Source organism: Mastigoproctus giganteus, chromosome 12 (genome assembly GCF_048544385.1).
Source record: "Mastigoproctus giganteus isolate SK-2022 chromosome 12, ASM4854438v1, whole genome shotgun sequence".
NCBI lineage: Eukaryota > Metazoa > Arthropoda > Arachnida > Uropygi > Thelyphonidae > Mastigoproctus > Mastigoproctus giganteus.
In genome coordinates, this window is record NC_143586.1 from 67,046,175 (window position 1) to 67,064,722 (window position 18,548).

The 18,548-nt window shown below is 36.7% G+C and overlaps 2 protein-coding genes across 3 annotated transcripts in view; both read left to right on the forward strand.

The window, feature by feature from the left end:
• Positions 1-8,275, forward strand: part of LOC150077146 (uncharacterized) — a 102,434-nt gene extending 94,159 nt beyond the window's left edge. Inside the window, exons 5-6 of one of the 2 annotated variants that reach the window (XM_090386138.1) lie at positions 4,771-4,969; positions 6,728-8,275. In XM_090386138.1, the coding sequence (XP_090242264.1) occupies positions 4,771-4,969; positions 6,728-6,897 (369 nt within the window). In that variant the 3' untranslated portion in view covers positions 6,898-8,275. The remainder of the gene's footprint in view (positions 1-4,770; positions 4,970-6,727) is intronic. The other variant, XM_090386136.1, reaches the window with a different exon arrangement.
• A 4,271-nt stretch (positions 8,276-12,546) lies between these two features.
• On the forward strand, positions 12,547-13,044 carry LOC150077147 (general transcription factor II-I repeat domain-containing protein 2-like). The gene has a single exon (XM_090385789.1). The coding sequence runs from the start codon at positions 12,547-12,549 to the stop codon at positions 13,042-13,044; it is 498 nt and encodes a 165-aa protein (XP_090241915.1).
• Positions 13,045-18,548: the final 5,504 nt, after the last annotated feature.

The following is an 18,548-nucleotide window of genomic DNA, read 5'->3' on the forward strand; positions in this document are numbered from 1 at the left end:
ACCACTAATGTAGAAAAATATGTCAGGTTTATTTACAACTGCCTCTTGTTGCGATAATGCACTACAAAAATCACCAACACAGGAATAAAGATTTTATTTGGATCACTCTGTACAGACTAAAACAGTACAAAGAAGGACACTTAGTGGCCTGCTATCCACTTATATACTAATGTCATTATGGATTCTGTTTCTCATTGTTTATGGAGGGTTCTTTGTTTACAATTATACAGTAAAAATCAGTAAGCATTGGTACCAACCTTTTAATAATAAAAAATGCATTGTCAGTTTTGCATATGTTAGTTTTGCATAAAATTTTTTTATGTTTTTGAAACATAAAATATATGTGATGGAAAAAAATAGATTAAGACAAATGGACCTGGAGTACTGGTGTCCATGGTTAAAGAATAACAATAAGTCTATATCCAGTAAAAAAAAAAAATTTTTTTTTTTTTTTAAATTATAGATAACTACATTGGAGCTTTCGAGACAATCATGTCTCTTTATCAACAAATTTGAAATTAACGTATACAGTTATGCGTGCAGTGAGGCGAGTGAAGGCACATTATTCATTAAATTGGTATCTATTGTTGCTGCACAGACATGCGCTGTATTACTCCAGCATTTGTCGAGGCATAAAATGGTTGTCTCTAGGATGGGGTGCAATCTCATGCCTTTGCAGTGGTTCATGGTTCTTGGGTTGCCCAATATATTGAGTGACTTTAACCAAAGGCGGTGGTGAATGTGCTGGAGTGGTCTATTATCTTATAGTCCTGTTTGGGATTGAGGTTGTGGTCGGTAGCCCAGAAGTGCTCCACGATTGCGGATTGGTCAGTCTCAGCAAGGCGGATTGCTCTGTTGTGTTCGGTGAGGCGGTCTTGAAGACATCTCGATGTCTCTCCTATGTAGCAGCTGTCACAGTCTCTGCAGGTTATGCGGTATATTACACTACTACATAAGAGAGAGGTGTGATAGGGGTCTTCATACTGGAGACTAGAGAATGTAGGCTTCTGCCGGGCAACTGTACACATTTTATGCTGCATTCTCTGAGGATTTTAGAGATCCACCCCGATACACCTGGATAGTAGGAATGTATGCAGTAGGTAAATTGTCCTGGTTCGGGGGTCTCGGGTGGACTGTGAGCTCCTGTGCTTTTAATAGGCACCTGTCTAGCACGTGCAATGGGTAGCCACAATTGATCAAATCTGTCCTCACACGAGAAATCTCGCTGCGTCTAGCTGCATCAGTATTTGAATGGCTCCAAGCTCTGGAGAACAGAGTGCGGGCAGTGTTGTTGAGATGACTGGGGGCATGGCCGGATCTGTAGTTTGTAAACTGTTCGCACCACATAGGTTTACGGTATACTGAGGTCTCCAGATGTGGGCCCACTCGTTTTACCAGGACATCCAGGAATGGGAGTGACCTGTTAACTTCCAACTCTAGAGTAGACTGGATGAAATCAGACAGGGAATTGAGATATTCTAGTAATGTTGTTTCAGAACCACGTGGGATGATGGTGAAAATATCGTTAACATATCTGCACCATGTTGTAATAGGCACAGGTGGGTTCAGGAATATTTGTTCTTCCAAATCTTCCATGGTGATGTTCGCTACTACGGAACTGATGGATGCTCATAGCAGTGCCATATACTTGCTGGTATATGGAATCCTCGAAGGTGAAGATGCTGCTTGACAAGCATAGGTTGAGGGCAGTGCAGATGTCATCAGTGGATAGTGATGTTCTGTTTGAAAGGTTTAAGTCACTCTCAAGGAGCCTCCTGGTGCAGTGTACGGCCTGTTGGACAGGAATTGATGTAAACAATGACACTACATCAAATGATGCCATAATGGCACTGTTGGGAATGGAGAGCTCTTTAATGAGGCGGATGAATTCGCCGCTATTATTGACGGTACTATGATTTTTTAGTGGATCGCAAGTGGCTCGAGAGCTTACGAATTAGTTTTATTGAGAATAATATAAATAGAGATAGGGGCACACGCATTCATCCCCTCTTTGAGGCGGTAATCCTTGGAGGGGATGAACGTTTTTGCCTGAAACGCTCCCGAGCCACTTCCGGTTCCGATGGGAACAGTATACGTTTACGTGAGACGCACCGTGAACCTGCTGGTATTTAATCATGCACCGCAGAATAGAAGTACACTGTTGAGAAAGAAGGCAGAAGCCTTTGAAAGCTTCAGTTAGTATTTTAGCGCTTTTAACCTAGTATATTTTATTGTATTTTAAATTCGGTATTTGTATATTTACTGTATATCACAGTTGTCTTATTTTAAAATTACTATCATCAGTAATATGGTATTTTGTTTTGTTTGTAAATAAATTTATTGTAAATATTAAAAATTTTAAGAATTTGGTTTTCCGTCTTTCGTTTTTACTTCAGTGGTTGGTGAGAAACACTAAAAAATCATAGTATGAATATACCCAACCCCAGAGGCCTATTTGAAGAATTATTGACGGTATGCGTGGTATTTCCTACAAGAGGTGAGAGGAGGCGTGCACTAAACTTGGACAGTTCATATGTGGGAATATTGCAGCAGGACACTATAGGTCTGAGAAGAACACCTGGTTTATGGATTTTTGGTAATCCATTAAACTGTGGCAGTTGGCAGCCGGTGGCATGAAGAAGACGCCGAGTTGTGGCAGAGATTTTCTTTTCTCTAAACCATGCGTGGACAAGCTTATTGATACAAGCCTCTAGATGTTTTAAGACCTTGATGGGTGGGTCTGCCACAGGTTCATACATGTTGGGGTCTAGTAGGAGAGCCAGGGTGGGTTTTCTCTCGGTAGGCTGACCAGTCTAATACGACAGCCCGGCGTCCTTTGTCAGCAGGAAGTATGACGATGGTGTTGTCCTTTTTTAAAGAGGAAGGGGCGCGTGCTGACGATGGTTAAGGTTTGAGCAAGTGGGCCGAGTGCTGTGGAGGATGGTGGCTGTTCTGAAACTAATTTCGTTAGCAGTTTCTTCTGGGAGGTTGGTAATACTTGCTTCCACTCCCATAGCGAGCTGTGTGACTGGCGGATTAGATGGTATGACGGCGAACTTCATGCCAGTGGACAAGACGTTGAGCTGCTCCATGGTTAGCTGTTTGCTGCTCAGATTTAGGACGAAGGAAGTCATGTCAGTTGAACGGGTGTTTGCTCTCGAGGAGTTGGTCTCTCTATCTAAGTTAATGAATTTACATTGTTATCGTAAGCGGTAAGTATCAGATGTGGTTAGCTCAGCGACAGATGGTATGTACAAGGTTGGTAAATAAGGTAGGCGAGATCTTACCTTGTAGTTCTTGTAAGTCTGAATTTATTGTAGTCAGCGTTCTTGATTTCATAGTGGAGATGGGTTATCCACAATTTTAAAGTTTGTAGACTGAAGTTAAAGCAGGCATGTTCCATGCAAGTGTTGCTAAATGGGGCTCTATAGCTGAACCCTTTAGGGATGATGCGTTTGTTTTTGCACCTGTGCGCAAAGCGCAGATGCTGTCTGTTGCGGGCTATCGAAATGGACTTCTGTAACTGGACACAATCACTGTAAATGTTTTGGCCATAAAGAGAGCGTATTAAGACAAATGGGCCTGGAGTACTGGTGTCCATGGTTAAAGAATAACAATAAGTATATATCCAGTAAACATTTTTTTTTTTTTTAATTATAGATAACTACATCGGAGCTTTCGAGACAATTGTCTCTTTATCAACAAATTTGAAATTAACGTATACAGTTATGCATGCAGTGAGGTGCGTTATTCATTAAATTGGTATCTGTTGTAGATAGATACCAATTTAATGAATAATGAATTTAATAGAAATTAAATTAAATAGAATACCAGTTTAATTGGTATCTACTGTAGATAGATACTAATTTAATGAATAACATGCCTTCACTCGCCTCACTGCACGCAAAACTGTATACATTAATTTCAAATTTGTTGATAAACAGATACGATTGTCTCGAAAGCTCCGATGTAGTTATCTATAATTAAAATATATATATATATATATATATATATATATATATATATATTTTTTTTTTTTTTACTGGATATATACTTTTTGTTATTCTTTAAAAAAATAGATGTCACTTTTGAACTCTGTAACACAAAAAGAGTTCAAAAACTAAAGAACTTATATAGTTAGCCAGACCACAAAACTATTTTAGGCACATATTTTTGTTTTGTTTTCATATAGCAATATACTGAAGAATGAAATATGTTGAAAATAAAAATTGCCCTCCATAGTACTGCATTTTTTCTTGTTACCAAATTTTATTTTAAAATAGCCATGTGTTTTATTTATTTATTTTTCAAATGCACATTACAGAGCTACTGTTTCATTTAAGTTGCATGAAAATACACTAATAAGCATAGAAACAGTTAAACACAGTGTAAAAACAGTTTTTTATTTTTCATTTAAAAATAGTAATCCTCAAAGGGATCGATTTTGTAGGTATATTCAAATATTTAATAAAATATTTATTGGACTTAAATATCCATATTCAGTATTAAAAGTAATGTGAAACAATTTTTTGTTTCTACAAATCTTAAAGGGAACATGTGGGGAAATATATTTCGATAATGTATCATTTAAAATTTTATTTAAAATGTATAAACAGATGCATCCAAAATGTAATTCTGCGCATGCTTTTTTCCTGTGAAGTTTCATACAGAGATAACTACATCCCATCTTCATTTCTGGTGCACAAATAAACACCAAACCAGATCCCATTTCACTTTTTGGGAGTTTTCAACTGTGTGTTTCTTTTTCAGCCCCCACCTGAACATGAAAATAGAATTCCTGAGATTATAGATCCTATTACTCATGAGACATCAACAAAATTTAACGGTGGTGAACCAAGTCCTACAAAGCAGACAGACCAAAACAGTATGCATAATGAGATACACATTTTGGGTCAAAAACAAGATGACCAGCCAACTTCATTTTTTGGCCAACCTGGCATTTTGGCAGGTAAGTTTATGCACCCAAACTTTTTTGCTTTTACATTTGTGGTGGTAAATGTATTTTATTCATATCTGTTGCTTAAGTATAATGTTCAATTATATATAGAAATAAAGAGGAATTTACCTCGATGCTTTTTTGTAGAATAACTTCACCACTCACACACCTGAATTCAATCAGGCATAAAATTATTACTCGATGGCTTCCTTCCCTCAAAGACATGAACGATCCGATGTATCTGCAATCGATAGGCAAGATCTCTCAACCTGACCACCAACACACAACTCTGAGTGCCAGAAGACATTGTCTAATAATAAAATCATTAAAAAGATCACAGTGTATAAAAGTTAAAATAATTTAATCCAATTTTGAACAACTTCCTTCCTGAAGCAGACAGGGGCTTTTAATGGGGAAAAACCCCGGTCCACTTTAAGAAGTTGTTCAAAATTGGTTTAAATTATTTTAACTAATTTCATGATTTTAACTTTTATACACCGCAATATTTTTAATGATTTTATTATTAGACATAATGTCTTCTGGCACTCAGAGTTGTGTATTGTTGGTCGGGTTTGGAGATCTTGACTATCAATCATGGATACAGCAAATATGTGGATACGTTGAATGTCTTTGAGGGAAGGAAGCCATTGAGTAATAATTTTATATACGATTGAATTCAGCTGTGTGTGTCATGGTGAAGTTATTCTACAAAAAAGCATTGGGGTAAATTCTTCTTTATTTCTATATGTTAATATAAATGTAGAACTCATTGAGCATCATAGCTCTGTTTTTCATTTATCTTAATCTTCAATTATGTAAGCATAGAATTCTTAAATTTTTTTAAAAAACATTGTTTAAATAATTGAATCAGATGAGCTTTTTAAATTTGTGGAACTCACTTCCAAGACTGCAGTAATGTGCTTTCAAGTTAAAAGGTGAAGATTTTAAAGTGAATTTAAAATTGCTTATTCATCCTGAATAAGAAATTTTAAATTCACTGAATTGAATGAATAATCCATTTCAAATTGTTTATTCATTCAAGGTCCCGAGTTTCTGGGCTGTGTATGAGGGGATTGTATATTTGTGTGCATAAGAACAAGTTTTTTTTATTTTGAGAATAAAAGTAAGAATTGAAAACTGTGTAGATTTCCTATGTATATGCATTTCTCTAAGGTTTCAAAAATTAATGCTATTAAAACAATAGCATTTTTCTAGCATATACATTTTTATAGCATTAATCTAGTGTTAAATCAGTTTAATTTAGTGCAAGGGTGGCCGACTGGACTAGCCGGGTGGGTAAAGTGCCTGCCTGGCAACCCAAAGGTCACAATTTTGCAATAATGGGAATATGACTAAAATGTTCACCTTTCTTCACAAATGCAGCATGTATTACAGTTAAGGAAGGATGTTATGTTGTTTTCCATTAAGATTATTACTATAATAATCTTAATGGAAAACAACATAACATCCTTCCTTATCTTAATGGAAAACAACATAACATCCTTCCTTAACTGTAATTAAGATTATTACTATAATAATCTTAATGGAAAACAACATAACATCCTTCCTTAACTGTAATACATGCTGCATTTGTGAAGAAAGGTGAACATTTTAGTCATATTCCCATTATTGCATAATTAGGTAAGGTGATATACTGTTCCATGACTGCTTATTTGTAATTGTATATCTTAGGAAGATTTTAAATTATAATGATAATATTTGAAATATGCCCTTTCTTTTCAATGATTAATTTTCCTCTGCATTTTTCAGCTGTGATAGGTGGTGCTGTTGTCGGCCTTTTGTGTGCTATATTATTAGTTATGTTCATTGTTTATCGTATGAGAAAAAAAGATGAAGGAAGTTATGCACTTGAAGAACCAAAACGATCTCCTGCAGTTCACTTATATGTAAGAAATACAAACAAAGAGTTTTATGCTTAAATAAAACAGAAGTCCCTTATACCAAACCACTCATCAGGACGTGTGGCTGCCAAGTCTCAACCATCTAAAAATTGTTGGTTTATGGCCATCAGTTCTTGTGAAAAACTCTTTGTGATGTCACGTGTAGTTCCTTGGCAACTTATATGCACTATAAGATGGTATATGTCCCTCACTTAAGAAGCAGCTTTGGTGAATTTGATTGGCATCTTTTACACACATGTACATTGGCCTAACTGTATTTGTATATATTCCAGAAATCAGCCATGTGTGCTTAATGTTTTCATAACAAATCATTTTTATATTTAACTGATATTAATAGCATTCATTTTCATTAAAAACTCACTGGCTGGATCGGTAACCGTGTACTGTTATTTATACGTTGTGCATTCCACGATGTTGTGGGGCCTGTTTTGATAAGCTCTAGATTTTAAAGCATTTAAAATGGTTTGTGTACATTTTCACATATAGTTTGTGATAATGATTTGTGTCACCAACTTTTAGTGGTTAAAGTTTGAAATAAATGAATTTAGGAACAGCGATATCAAGAATGTTCCTAAGTCTGCTTTTTTATTATATTTTTTTCCAAACATACAATGAACTTGAATTTGTACCTGAGAGTGTTTAGAATACATCTAGTGATGCTATGTGCAAAACACTAATGGACTATGGTGTATTTCCAAATACACATGTATTTGCATAATAATATGCTGCTGCCTTTAGCAGTTTTGACAGTTTTTTTTGAGTACTTAGAAATAAAATGCTGCTTCACTTGCTGTGATTAATGGTTCCATCTGTGGTATTAGTTGTGAAATTTCTACACCAGAAGACATATTTGTGAATATGCATGTAGTATTTTGATGGTTTCCCTATACTGGGCTTTGATAGTTTGAATTTAATCATGTGTGCAAAGACTTCAGAAGTCCTAGTGGTAAATGACTTATAGCTCAAATAATTTGGTAAAATTTAGAATTCTTAGTGTTGTTTTAATTCCTTCCCCCACCAAAATGCACATTTTGATGATGTATCTGGGGGAATAAAACCATATCCCCCCCACCATGTAATTTCTACAATGGAGTTTTCTAAATGTGTAACAGAATCAAATGGTGTTTTGCCATTTCATTAAAGCTAGAAACTTGTTGGAATGTAATTGTTTTCAGGATGGAATTTTTTTTTTTTTTAATATGTGATCATTTATTTACTATAACAAGTTGTTTTCAAATTAAGTGTTGAACTATTTGTGGGGAATTATGTTTCTAGTTGGCATAATAGTGCTGTATAATTCAATTTGCTGTTTTACTCCAAGCTAAAATGATGTAATGACTCTTATTTTAATCAAGAATTTAGTTATAATTTTATTTCATTTTATCCAAAATATTGCATTGTGAAATATGTAACCAGAATAATGAATATGTTGATATGAGATGTATATGCCACTGGAATGAATTTTTATTTATTTTATTTTTTTAAAACCAAAATGTAAGTTTAAGTTAGCACATTTAGAAAAAAAAATGTAAATAGTTGGATTACTTTCCATCAATAAACTTCTTACTTTAAATACATTGATACCAGTTGAAGTTTGATGAATTGAATGTCTGGTGGATGTAGTTTTACATGTTAAATGTATTTTGCCTTGAAAGTAATATAATACCCTGTTTTTACCTTTCCTGTTGTGTTCAAACAAAGAAAGGTTCACTGCCATTATGGCTGAAAGTATGCAGTTTATTAATATAATGTGGTAACTTTTAAATACTTCCACGCGGACTACCAGCTTATGGGGAGGAGGTAGAATATCCCAATGACTTTGAGAGCTCTGCTGGCAGGAGCTTAAGCTCCTAGTAGGCCCACCCTAGCCAGACAGGATGAAGGATAAGGGTGAGACAAAGTGTAGTTCATCAAAGTGGGGGGGGGGGGGGTGCAACCCAAGATGTAAAATTAAAATGATCAAAGAAAATTAGACAGAAACTGAGAAGGATGATATATACTAACCCAATAAGTAGCATACTTTATGGGAGAGGAACTTTTAAATATAGATCTAGTGCAAAAGATTTGTGTGCTTTACTGTAATCTGAGTATATATTTTGAATAGTAAGATAAATATAGAAATAATATGAAGGGCATCCAGAAAGACCTACCTTGACTTAAGTATTCTTGATATATATAGAAAACTATTTTCATCATACTCATGTTTGTATCTTATTTGCACAAGTGCAGCCTACAGTGAAGTATGAAAGAGCTTTTTAAAGTAGTCAACCCAAAGGAAAATATGACTAAATGGATCATTGAGCCAACATCAAATATTTGACAAAAGAAGGGAATGGCCCAAATGCTTTCAGGAATCCATAGGTGATCCCAAATGGGATCTTCTGTGGATTCCTGACCAATGGAAGTGACAACTCCAGAAATGTGTCAAAAAAAAAAAATTGTGTATTAAAGGTGTGCCAAAAATATTTTTGAGGGTTCCATACCCATGTCAAAGGTCAGTTCTTGCTGAATGCCAAGGATGTTCATACTGCTTCAGAAATAATTCAGGACTCAAATTTGAAAATTTCATCTATAAATTTCAAGAATTGTAATGGTGATGAAACATGGATTCTTCACTGGAATCCACAAACAAAACAGCAGTTCATGTGATGAAAATATCATGGAAAAAAATTCAGGTCTCCAGGAAGATTCTGACTAATCACCATCTTTTTTGGGTTGTGTGAAGAGTTCTTTACACCCTGTACCCAGTGATTAAGAAAATAATCACTGTACAGGATGTCTCAAAAATATTGGTACAAATGTTTAGGGGAGGTAGGTAACATCTAAAGGAATGTGAATCTCATAGGAACCCATAACCAGAAACGTCATGGGAAAGTAGTAGCAGAGGCACAAGAAGCAGAAATGACACAAGACAGTAATTAGTGGCAAACGTTTATTTGACATAATATTAACAATGGAGTACGAGACAGATGCATTTCATGATGTTACAACAGATGCCCGAAGGTTCCACCATGAGACGCAGCATGGATTGGCAGACACAGTTGAACACACCTGGAGTTCCTTTGACAGTAGCAGCGGCACAGTCTCGCCACGAGATCCATTTCCGTCTCCACAGGCGATTCATACACGATAGATTTGAGGGCCCCCACAGAAAGAAATCAAGGCTCGATAAATCAGATGAGCATGGGGGCCAGGCAATGGGTCCACCACGGCCAATCCATTGACACCCAAAACGCCAGTTCAAATGGTCATGAACACACCTTCCATAATGGGCAGGCACCCCATCATGTTGAAACCAAATGTTGCATCTCACATTTGCTGGAACATTGTCAAGTAACCCTGGTAGAACTTGTTCAAGAAAGATCCGATATTTAGTGGAGTTCATGCGGGATGGTAACAGGTATGGGCAGACTAAGCAGTCACCGACCATACCTGCCCACACATTTATTGCAAAATGATGTAGTATGGGGGTGCACACCGTGTCTTGAGCCCACACGAGCATTGTGCTGATTGAAAAACCTTTCTGAGTGAAATAAGCCTCATCCGTGAACAAAACATAGGCTGGAAAATTCTGAAGTCTTGGAGAAACCACTGCGCAAAAGCCACAGGATGATCTTGGGGGAGCAGTAACTGCACCCTTTGGAGATGAAAGGGGTGTAAGGAATTGTCTTGCCAGACATGCTGTACACTCTGAGACACTCCTGAGGCAACGGCACGTGTGCTGGTAGTAGGATTATTCTGGATGGCATTCAACACATTTTGTTCCATGGCGGGAGTTTGCGTCGAACGTGGTCTGCCTGCACTACTCCTGTTACCTCTAATTGACCCATAATCGATTGCACAAATTTTGATGCACACGCTCAAACAAACGGTAGTCCAGTACATGTCTGTCTGGGAAGCGTTCTCCATAAATTCGTTGAGCGGCTTGTCTATTGCCCTCTGCTAATCCATACACTAGGTGTATGTCTGCCAGCTCAGAGTTCGTATATCGATGTATGCTCTTCATGCAGCAACTACTGCTTGAATGAGTAAACCAGAAATTTTCCCTCTCGCAAACTGATGAATAGCCCCGTCTACCAACTTATGGTGACGTTTCCGGTAATGGTTTCCTATGCGATTCACATTCCTTTATATTATTGATGGGCAAACTATGGCCTGCGGGCCAGATGTGGCCCGCCTGGAGGTTCTATCCGGCCAGCCGCAGATTTTAAAACAATAGCATAGAAAATTTCAATGTTTTAAAAAAATTCATTTAAGGGCGTGTTCCATTCTTTGCATATGCAAAAATTTACGTAGAAATTTGAATATATTTTTTGCATATGAAAAATATAGTTGTGATAATTTATATAGAAATTGATTTAAAAACTTTTGCATGTGCAAAAAATGGAACCCGCCCTAATAAATATGTATAAAATTATTAAAATATACTTATTTGCTTTTATATTTAAATTTAAAAAAATAGAAACAAGATTTTGAAAGAAGAATTTGGATATACTGCTTATATGTTTATATTAACGACAGCAGAGGCGCTAATATTTGTCTACATGACCACATCAAATAACATTAGTTGGTTCGGGAATATGCGTGAAGCGGGAACCTACTCTTGAATGTTAGTGTCACGATGGTGAAATTATTGTTGTTGGTGCTTGTGAGTTTTATTGTGGATATTAGTAAAATATTTCAACCCCAAAACTAAAAAACGTAAAATTGATTCAGAGTGCCATGTTTTCAAAGATGAATGGACCTGGAAGTACTTTTTTACAGTTGTAAAGGATAAACCACTGTGTCCCATCTGCAATGAAACCGTAGCAGTCTTCAAAGAATACATTTCCTGCCACTTCACTTCTAAGCAGAAAAATTCCAATTATGAAGCAATGTCTGAATATGAAAGGAAACGAAAAGTAGATCTTTGCAAAAAATTATCAAGTTACCAAAATTTTTTAAATAAAAAAAATAGTTCTCAGAAAGCAGCTACACTTGCAGGTTATATTGTAGCATACAGTATTGCTAAAAGTAATAAAGCTCTCTCTGATGGGGAGTTTGTTAAACACTGTATGCTCCAAGTTTGTGATGTTTTATGTCCTGACAAGAAAAAAGATTTTGAAACTAAGCTTATCCCGAAAAACTGTGACTTCTAGAGTCGAAGCTATAAATAAAAATCTGACATCACAGTTGGAGTCAAAGATTGGTCAGTTTAAATTCTGCTCCATTACTATGGATGAAAGCACTAATATAAATGATACTGCTCAGCTAGTATTATTTATAAGAGGCGTTGATGAAAACTTTTCTATTAGTGAGGAATTGGCATGCATGTGGTTGTTAAAAGGAACAACACAGGGTCTGATATTTTTCTTGAATTTCAGGAAGGGCTTTCGACATTGAAAGTACCCATAACAAACATGTGTAATATTACGACTGATGGAGCACAAAGTATGACAGGTAAAAAATCTGGATTTGTTGGGATCTTTAATCAAAAATACCTTGGGAATAAGATTGTCTTTCTATATTGCATTGTACATCAAGATGCCCTGTGTAAATCTGCCTTGAATATGAAACCTGTGCTTGATGTAATCATGAAGCTTGTAAATACTATTCGATCTCGTGGGCTTACTCACAGACACATTCGATCTCGTGGGCTTACTCACATTTCGAGATTTTCTTGAGTCCATGCAATCTGAATACTCTGATGTGCTGTATTACACGAAAGTTAGGTGGCTGAGTGCAGGACGTGTCTTTGAGCGAGTTTGGCAGCTGAAAGACGAGATAGTGTCATTCTTCCATGAGAAACAGTGGTCTGTGGAGTGTGAAATTTTGGAAGATACAGCATGGCTTTCGGACTTTGCATTTTTCACAGATTATCTCTGTCACATGAACAAGTTGAATGTCAAAATGCAAGGAAAAAATCAATTTATCAACGGTATCTGGGGCCATCTCAGAGGTTTTAAACTACAACTTGTTCTGTTTGCTAATCAGATAGCTAAGAACGACTTGTCTCACTTCCCGAGATTAAATTCAATAGCCCCAGTAAATAAAGACAAGCTTAAGAGCTACGAAGATGGCCTGAGAAAACTTCATCTTGAATTTGAACGAAGATTTCAAGACTTCAGTGCCATTGAAAAAGACTTAGATATTTCAGCATGCCTTTTAATGTGGACTGTGAAGTAGTGAGACCGGACTTGCAGCTTGAATTAATTGAATTGCAATCTAACAATCACCTCAAATAGTTGTTTCTCAATGTCCCAAAATTAGAGTTCTACAAGTCTTTATCGAAATCAAGTTTCCCAAATCTGATATCTCAACGCCCCGAAAGTTAGTGCTATGTTTGCTTCATCCTATATATGTGAACAGGTGTTTTCTACTTCGAAAGAGTTGTATTAGAAACAGACTGACAGATAAGCATTTAACTTCACTTCTCAGAATCAGTACATCCTAGTTCGAACCAGATTATGAGGAACTTTTAGAAATGCAGTCACAACTTCATCACATTAGTATTAAAGAATTTTTAAAATATACTATTTTTTTTTTTTTTTGTCTTTATTGCATTTTATAATAAATTATATTGGCCCACCAAAATTTTTTTTTTTTTTGGCCCATTCCTAAAAAAGTTTGCCCATCACTTCTTTAGATGTTACCTACCTCCCCTAAATGTTTGTACCAATATTTTTGAGACACCCTGTAGATACAGAAACCTATACTACTGTTCTCAAAACTTTAAGAAGGGCCATTAAGGAACAGTGACAGAAGGTGTTTTGTTTCTTTATGGCAATGCTCCTGTATGCAATTCTGATAAAGCAAGTGCTAAGAAGTTAAACCACCTGCCCTACTGTCCCCCAGTGATTATTTCCTCTTCAGAAATCTGAAGACATGCCTGCCTGAACATCAATTTTAAAGTGATGACTATCTCAAGGAAGCTGTAACTGGCTTTTTCCAGAGGCCAGAACAGACTTGTTTCACAACTCTTGTCTCTAAATGAAGGACTTATGTTGAACTTGGGGGATATTGAGAAAAAGATAATAATAATAAATATTTTTTATTATACTGAGGTAGATAACTTTTTGAGTGACCCTCATGTGTTCAATATAAGAAGTAGGTTTTTCATACTTTTTTTTGTTAAATTTTTTCCTAACTACTTAAGAACATGGTCATGTACTCAGAATACAAGTTTATAATACAGTGCAACCTTACTTTAATGCAGTTGCAGGAAGGGACAACTTTAATAACTGCATGATAAGCAGGTGGTACAGTTGAAAATAAAATCGACTCAGTTTTTTAACATGAATAAAAGACAATCTATTAAGTATGTTTGTATTGCTTTGCACGTGTTTTTAGTTTTAACATTTTGGCACTGCTGACTGAAGTGTATTTAAACATTTCAAATGGTAAATGCATCAATACTGTAGTTTTTTTTTTTTTTTTTTTTTAAGACATGATTGCATCAAGCACCTATTGTTTTCACCATATCTGTCTGTCAGGATGTTGTTGTTATGGGGGGTTTGATGGCACATAAGTTTTCTTTGGCTATAATGCACCTTGTCAGGGTGTAATAACTTGATTCCTAGTGGATGAATAAATGGATTTTCATAAAATTATATATTTGGCTTTTTTTTTTTTCTTTTTTTTTTTTTTTAAGATTTGTAGAGCTGTTCCAAATATCATTACAATCAGATCAGTACAAATCCAGCAATTATTATACTCCCAATGGATGGATGGATTTTCATAAAATTTTACATTTAGCTCTTCAAATATTTTGGAAATTATTCTTTGTCCATACTCAACAGTCAATGGATTTTCATGAAATTTTATATTTAGCTTTTTTAAAACAATTTATCAAGCTGTCCCAAATTTCATTAAAATCATACTAGTAGAAATCTGGCAATTATTCTTTTTGTTTCATATCTAACACATAGGCTATCATGTATTTTTAGCTGAAGAAGCACTGGATATTACATTTGTTGCTGTGATCTGGTGGAATAAATGGGCAGTCAGGCAGATGTACAGAAATTAAATATTCTCAGTTTTACATAAGTCTCTGCTTTTTGCTCATCTTTTTGTCACAAATCATGAATTATTACTATTTGCTAATGTGCCTGAACACTGCATACTTTAACTAACTTGTTTTATTAATGCTGTACTTAAAAATATTAGTCAGCAATACTTCATATACTAAAAATAAAATTTCAAAATTGTCAGTTGCTTCTAATGATCCACACACTTTCAAATGAGCCATGCTTACAGGGAATCCAATTTACTGTATAATTACAAATAAGAAATAAAGAGCCACTCAGCTACATAACCGTAGTGTTGTGTGTGTAAGTAACACCATTAGAACAATGTCACACTGTTGGGGTCAGCGAACTTCATAATAAAATACACTAACTTCGTAATCATTTACTATTCTATGAAGGGTGATTATCAGTGGTGAAATTAAAACATTTCCAGGTTTGCAACTGGCGAGGTAAGGTAGATGGGTTGGTTGGATGGCATGCTTGTTAAAGAGTATGGAGGGGTGGTTCATGAATCTTGGAGATGAACTTGTAGTTCTCACTGGGTGATATTCTAACTTTGTTTTATGAGTTATGTTTAATAACAAATAATCGGCCTTTCCAATCTTTGTCTGATACTACAAAGTAAGAGCTTGAAGTACACCAACATTCAGTACTGCAGTTCTTTTATTATTATTATTATTATTATTATTAATAGCCATATGATGCAAGGAAGCCTGAGGCTTATGCTGCACCAGGAAAAAAAAAAAAAAAAAGCTCCCGAGTTACCCTGAGAGAGAGAGAGAGAGAGAGACAAAAGTAGAAGGGGATCACCAAGAAAGAGAAGAATGATGATATCCAGCTCAGGACCCTGGGTGTGCCAAGCCCATACTCACCAGATGTGAGCCCCCGGGGTTTTCAGAGAGATGCAATTGTAAACTTCTTTCAACAAGCTGCATGGCATAAATAAACATTCGTAACAAATTTGGAATCTTCTAATATAAAAAGTTAATGTAATTCATATAACTGTGAGAGTTCTTATACAACTGGCAAGCATCAACCGTACAGAACACATGGTAATCAGATTGATTCATTACCTTGTGTAGCCATTTTTGGTCTGGATTTAACATGATTATGTTCATTTTGGTAGTTTAAGCAAAAATATTTTTCACTCCATTAAGACTTCTCTATATATATATATATATAAAATAATCTGCAGTAAGGATCCATTGGTTTATTGCTTAATGAGCCAAAACATTATGACCAGCAAGTCGTTATGCAAATTGAAGCAACTGCAGGTGAACTGTGCATGCGTGGGTCGGGACACTGTATAAAAAACATCTGATACCAAAGAAGAGTAACATTAATCAGTGTTACTCTTCTTCTTCAGATCAGAAAGGCAGCGGACTTAAGCGAGTTTGACAAACAGTAAATTGTAATGGCCAGAAGACTGGGTCAGAGCATAACCAAAATGTCATGGCTGGTGGGGTGCTCACGGTCAACTGTGGTTAGTACCTACAGAAAGTGGTCTGAGGGAAAACCCACGAACTGCCAGCGAGGGTTGTGACCATGGCTCATCGATGAGCGAAGGCTCTCCTGAATGGTATGTGGCAACAGAGGGGCAACTCACCTGTAACTGGAATGCTGGAGATGGGAGTAATGTGTCACAACACACGGTACATCAAATCCTGCTGAAAATGGCTGTGTAGCTGCAGGGCACTCCGAGTGCCCACTTCCACAGTTCACCGGCGACAGCACCTACGATGGGCACGCGAGCATCGAAACTGGTCTTCGAGTGATTGGAAGGCCGTCTGGTCCAATGAATCATGTTTCCTGTTGCACCATGTGGATGGCCGGGTACGTGTATGTCGTTTACCTGGGGAAGTGATGGCGCCTGGATGCACCATGGGACGAAAACAAGCTAGTGGCGACGGTGTCATGCTTTGGGTACTGTTTTGCTGGGATACCCTGGGTCCAATCATTCATGTGGCGGGCACTCTGACATCTACCACCTACCTAAAAACATTGCTGACCAGGTACATCCTTTCATGGCAACAGTCTTCCCCTCTGGCAGTGCCATCTTTCAGCAGGAAAATGTGCTATGCCACACCACCTGGATTGTTCGAGACTGGTTCGTGGAACATGAGGAAGGCTTCCAGGTATTGCCCTGGCTTCCAAATTCTCCAGACATTAATCCCATCGAGCATCTGTGGTTTGTGTTGGAACAGCAACTGCGATCTGCAGGTACTCAACCACGGACCTTAAAAGGATCTGCTGGTTACGTGTTGGTACCAGATACCACAAGGCACATTTAGAAATCTTGTAGCATCCATGCCTTGCCGGGTACGAGCTGTTTTGGCTGCATGTGGAGGACCATCATATTAGGTAAGTGGTCATAATGTTTTGGCTCATTGGTGTAGGTTAGGCCATACATCAGATTACTGAGAAGATATGCAATTTACAAGAAGTAAATTACTGAAAAAAATTTGAAAAATTTATCTAGGTGTTGTAAATAACATTATCCAGCTCATGTGCATCTGAGAAGGTAATGTCATACATTACACACAAATAGCAATATATTTCTCCTTAGGAAGCAGTATAGTTAGTTTATTTTTAGTTTAATCTGTTTATTTGTAGTTTAATACGTGGGATAATTTTGAATCTCCCAATGTAAAAAATAAAGGGATGTTGTGAACATTAGATGTTTGATGTATTTGGAAAAAAAATTAGTAGAGGCATATGATGCAAGAAAGCAAGCTTATACAGCATCAGCCAAAAAAAAACCCTTCCCATTTCACCCATCCATTCGTTCCCAATGTTTGTCTAGTTCTGCCTTGAATTTATTTAAGCTATCAACTTCCACAATGACAAATGGAAGTTTGTTCTAGCAATCAACTACCTGCTGGCTAAAGAAAAATTTCTGCACATCTATTCAAGAACTGTCTTTCCTCAGTTTATGTTCCCTCAGGTTTGTAATCTGAGCAATAGGAAGAATCCCATCAGCATTGAGCCTGCTTAATCTGTTCAGGGCCTTATCCACCTTATTCAGATTGTCTAGCAGGTGCCTAGTCTCCAGACACTGCAATTTGTAGAACTTAAGCCTTTCTTCATAAGAGCAACCCTTGTTCCCCCTCACCAGTCTTATTGCCCTTATCTGCACTGTTCTAGCAAATCTTCATCCTTCCTAAAATGAGGCTTCCAGACCTGTATGCAATACTCAAAGTGTGACCTGACCATTGCCTTATACAAGGGGATAATCACTTCCTTATTCCTGCTCACAAAATTCCTGTATATCATTGACAAGACCCCATTACCTAAATGGGGTCTCTGGCAGCCTGTCTGCACTTCTCAGAAAACTTCATATCTGACTGCAGAATTACCTCCAGGTCTCTTCAGGGGTGGGCAGAGGGACATATGCTGCTCCTTAAACAAAAATTTTAAATTTTTAAAGAAAAAAAAACACAGGAGTCATTCTAAAAAAAAAACTCAAAATGGCTGTTTGCCATGCCCCCCCCCCTTACGATGATACCTGGGTACACCACCAGGTCTCTTTCATTCTCCACTACCCTGAGTGTAACACCACCCAGTTGGTACATTTCTTTGGGGTTACTACTAACCATATGCAGTACTTTGCATATGTCAATGTTAAACTTCAGTTGACTCTTCTCAGCCCATCTGCTCAACTTT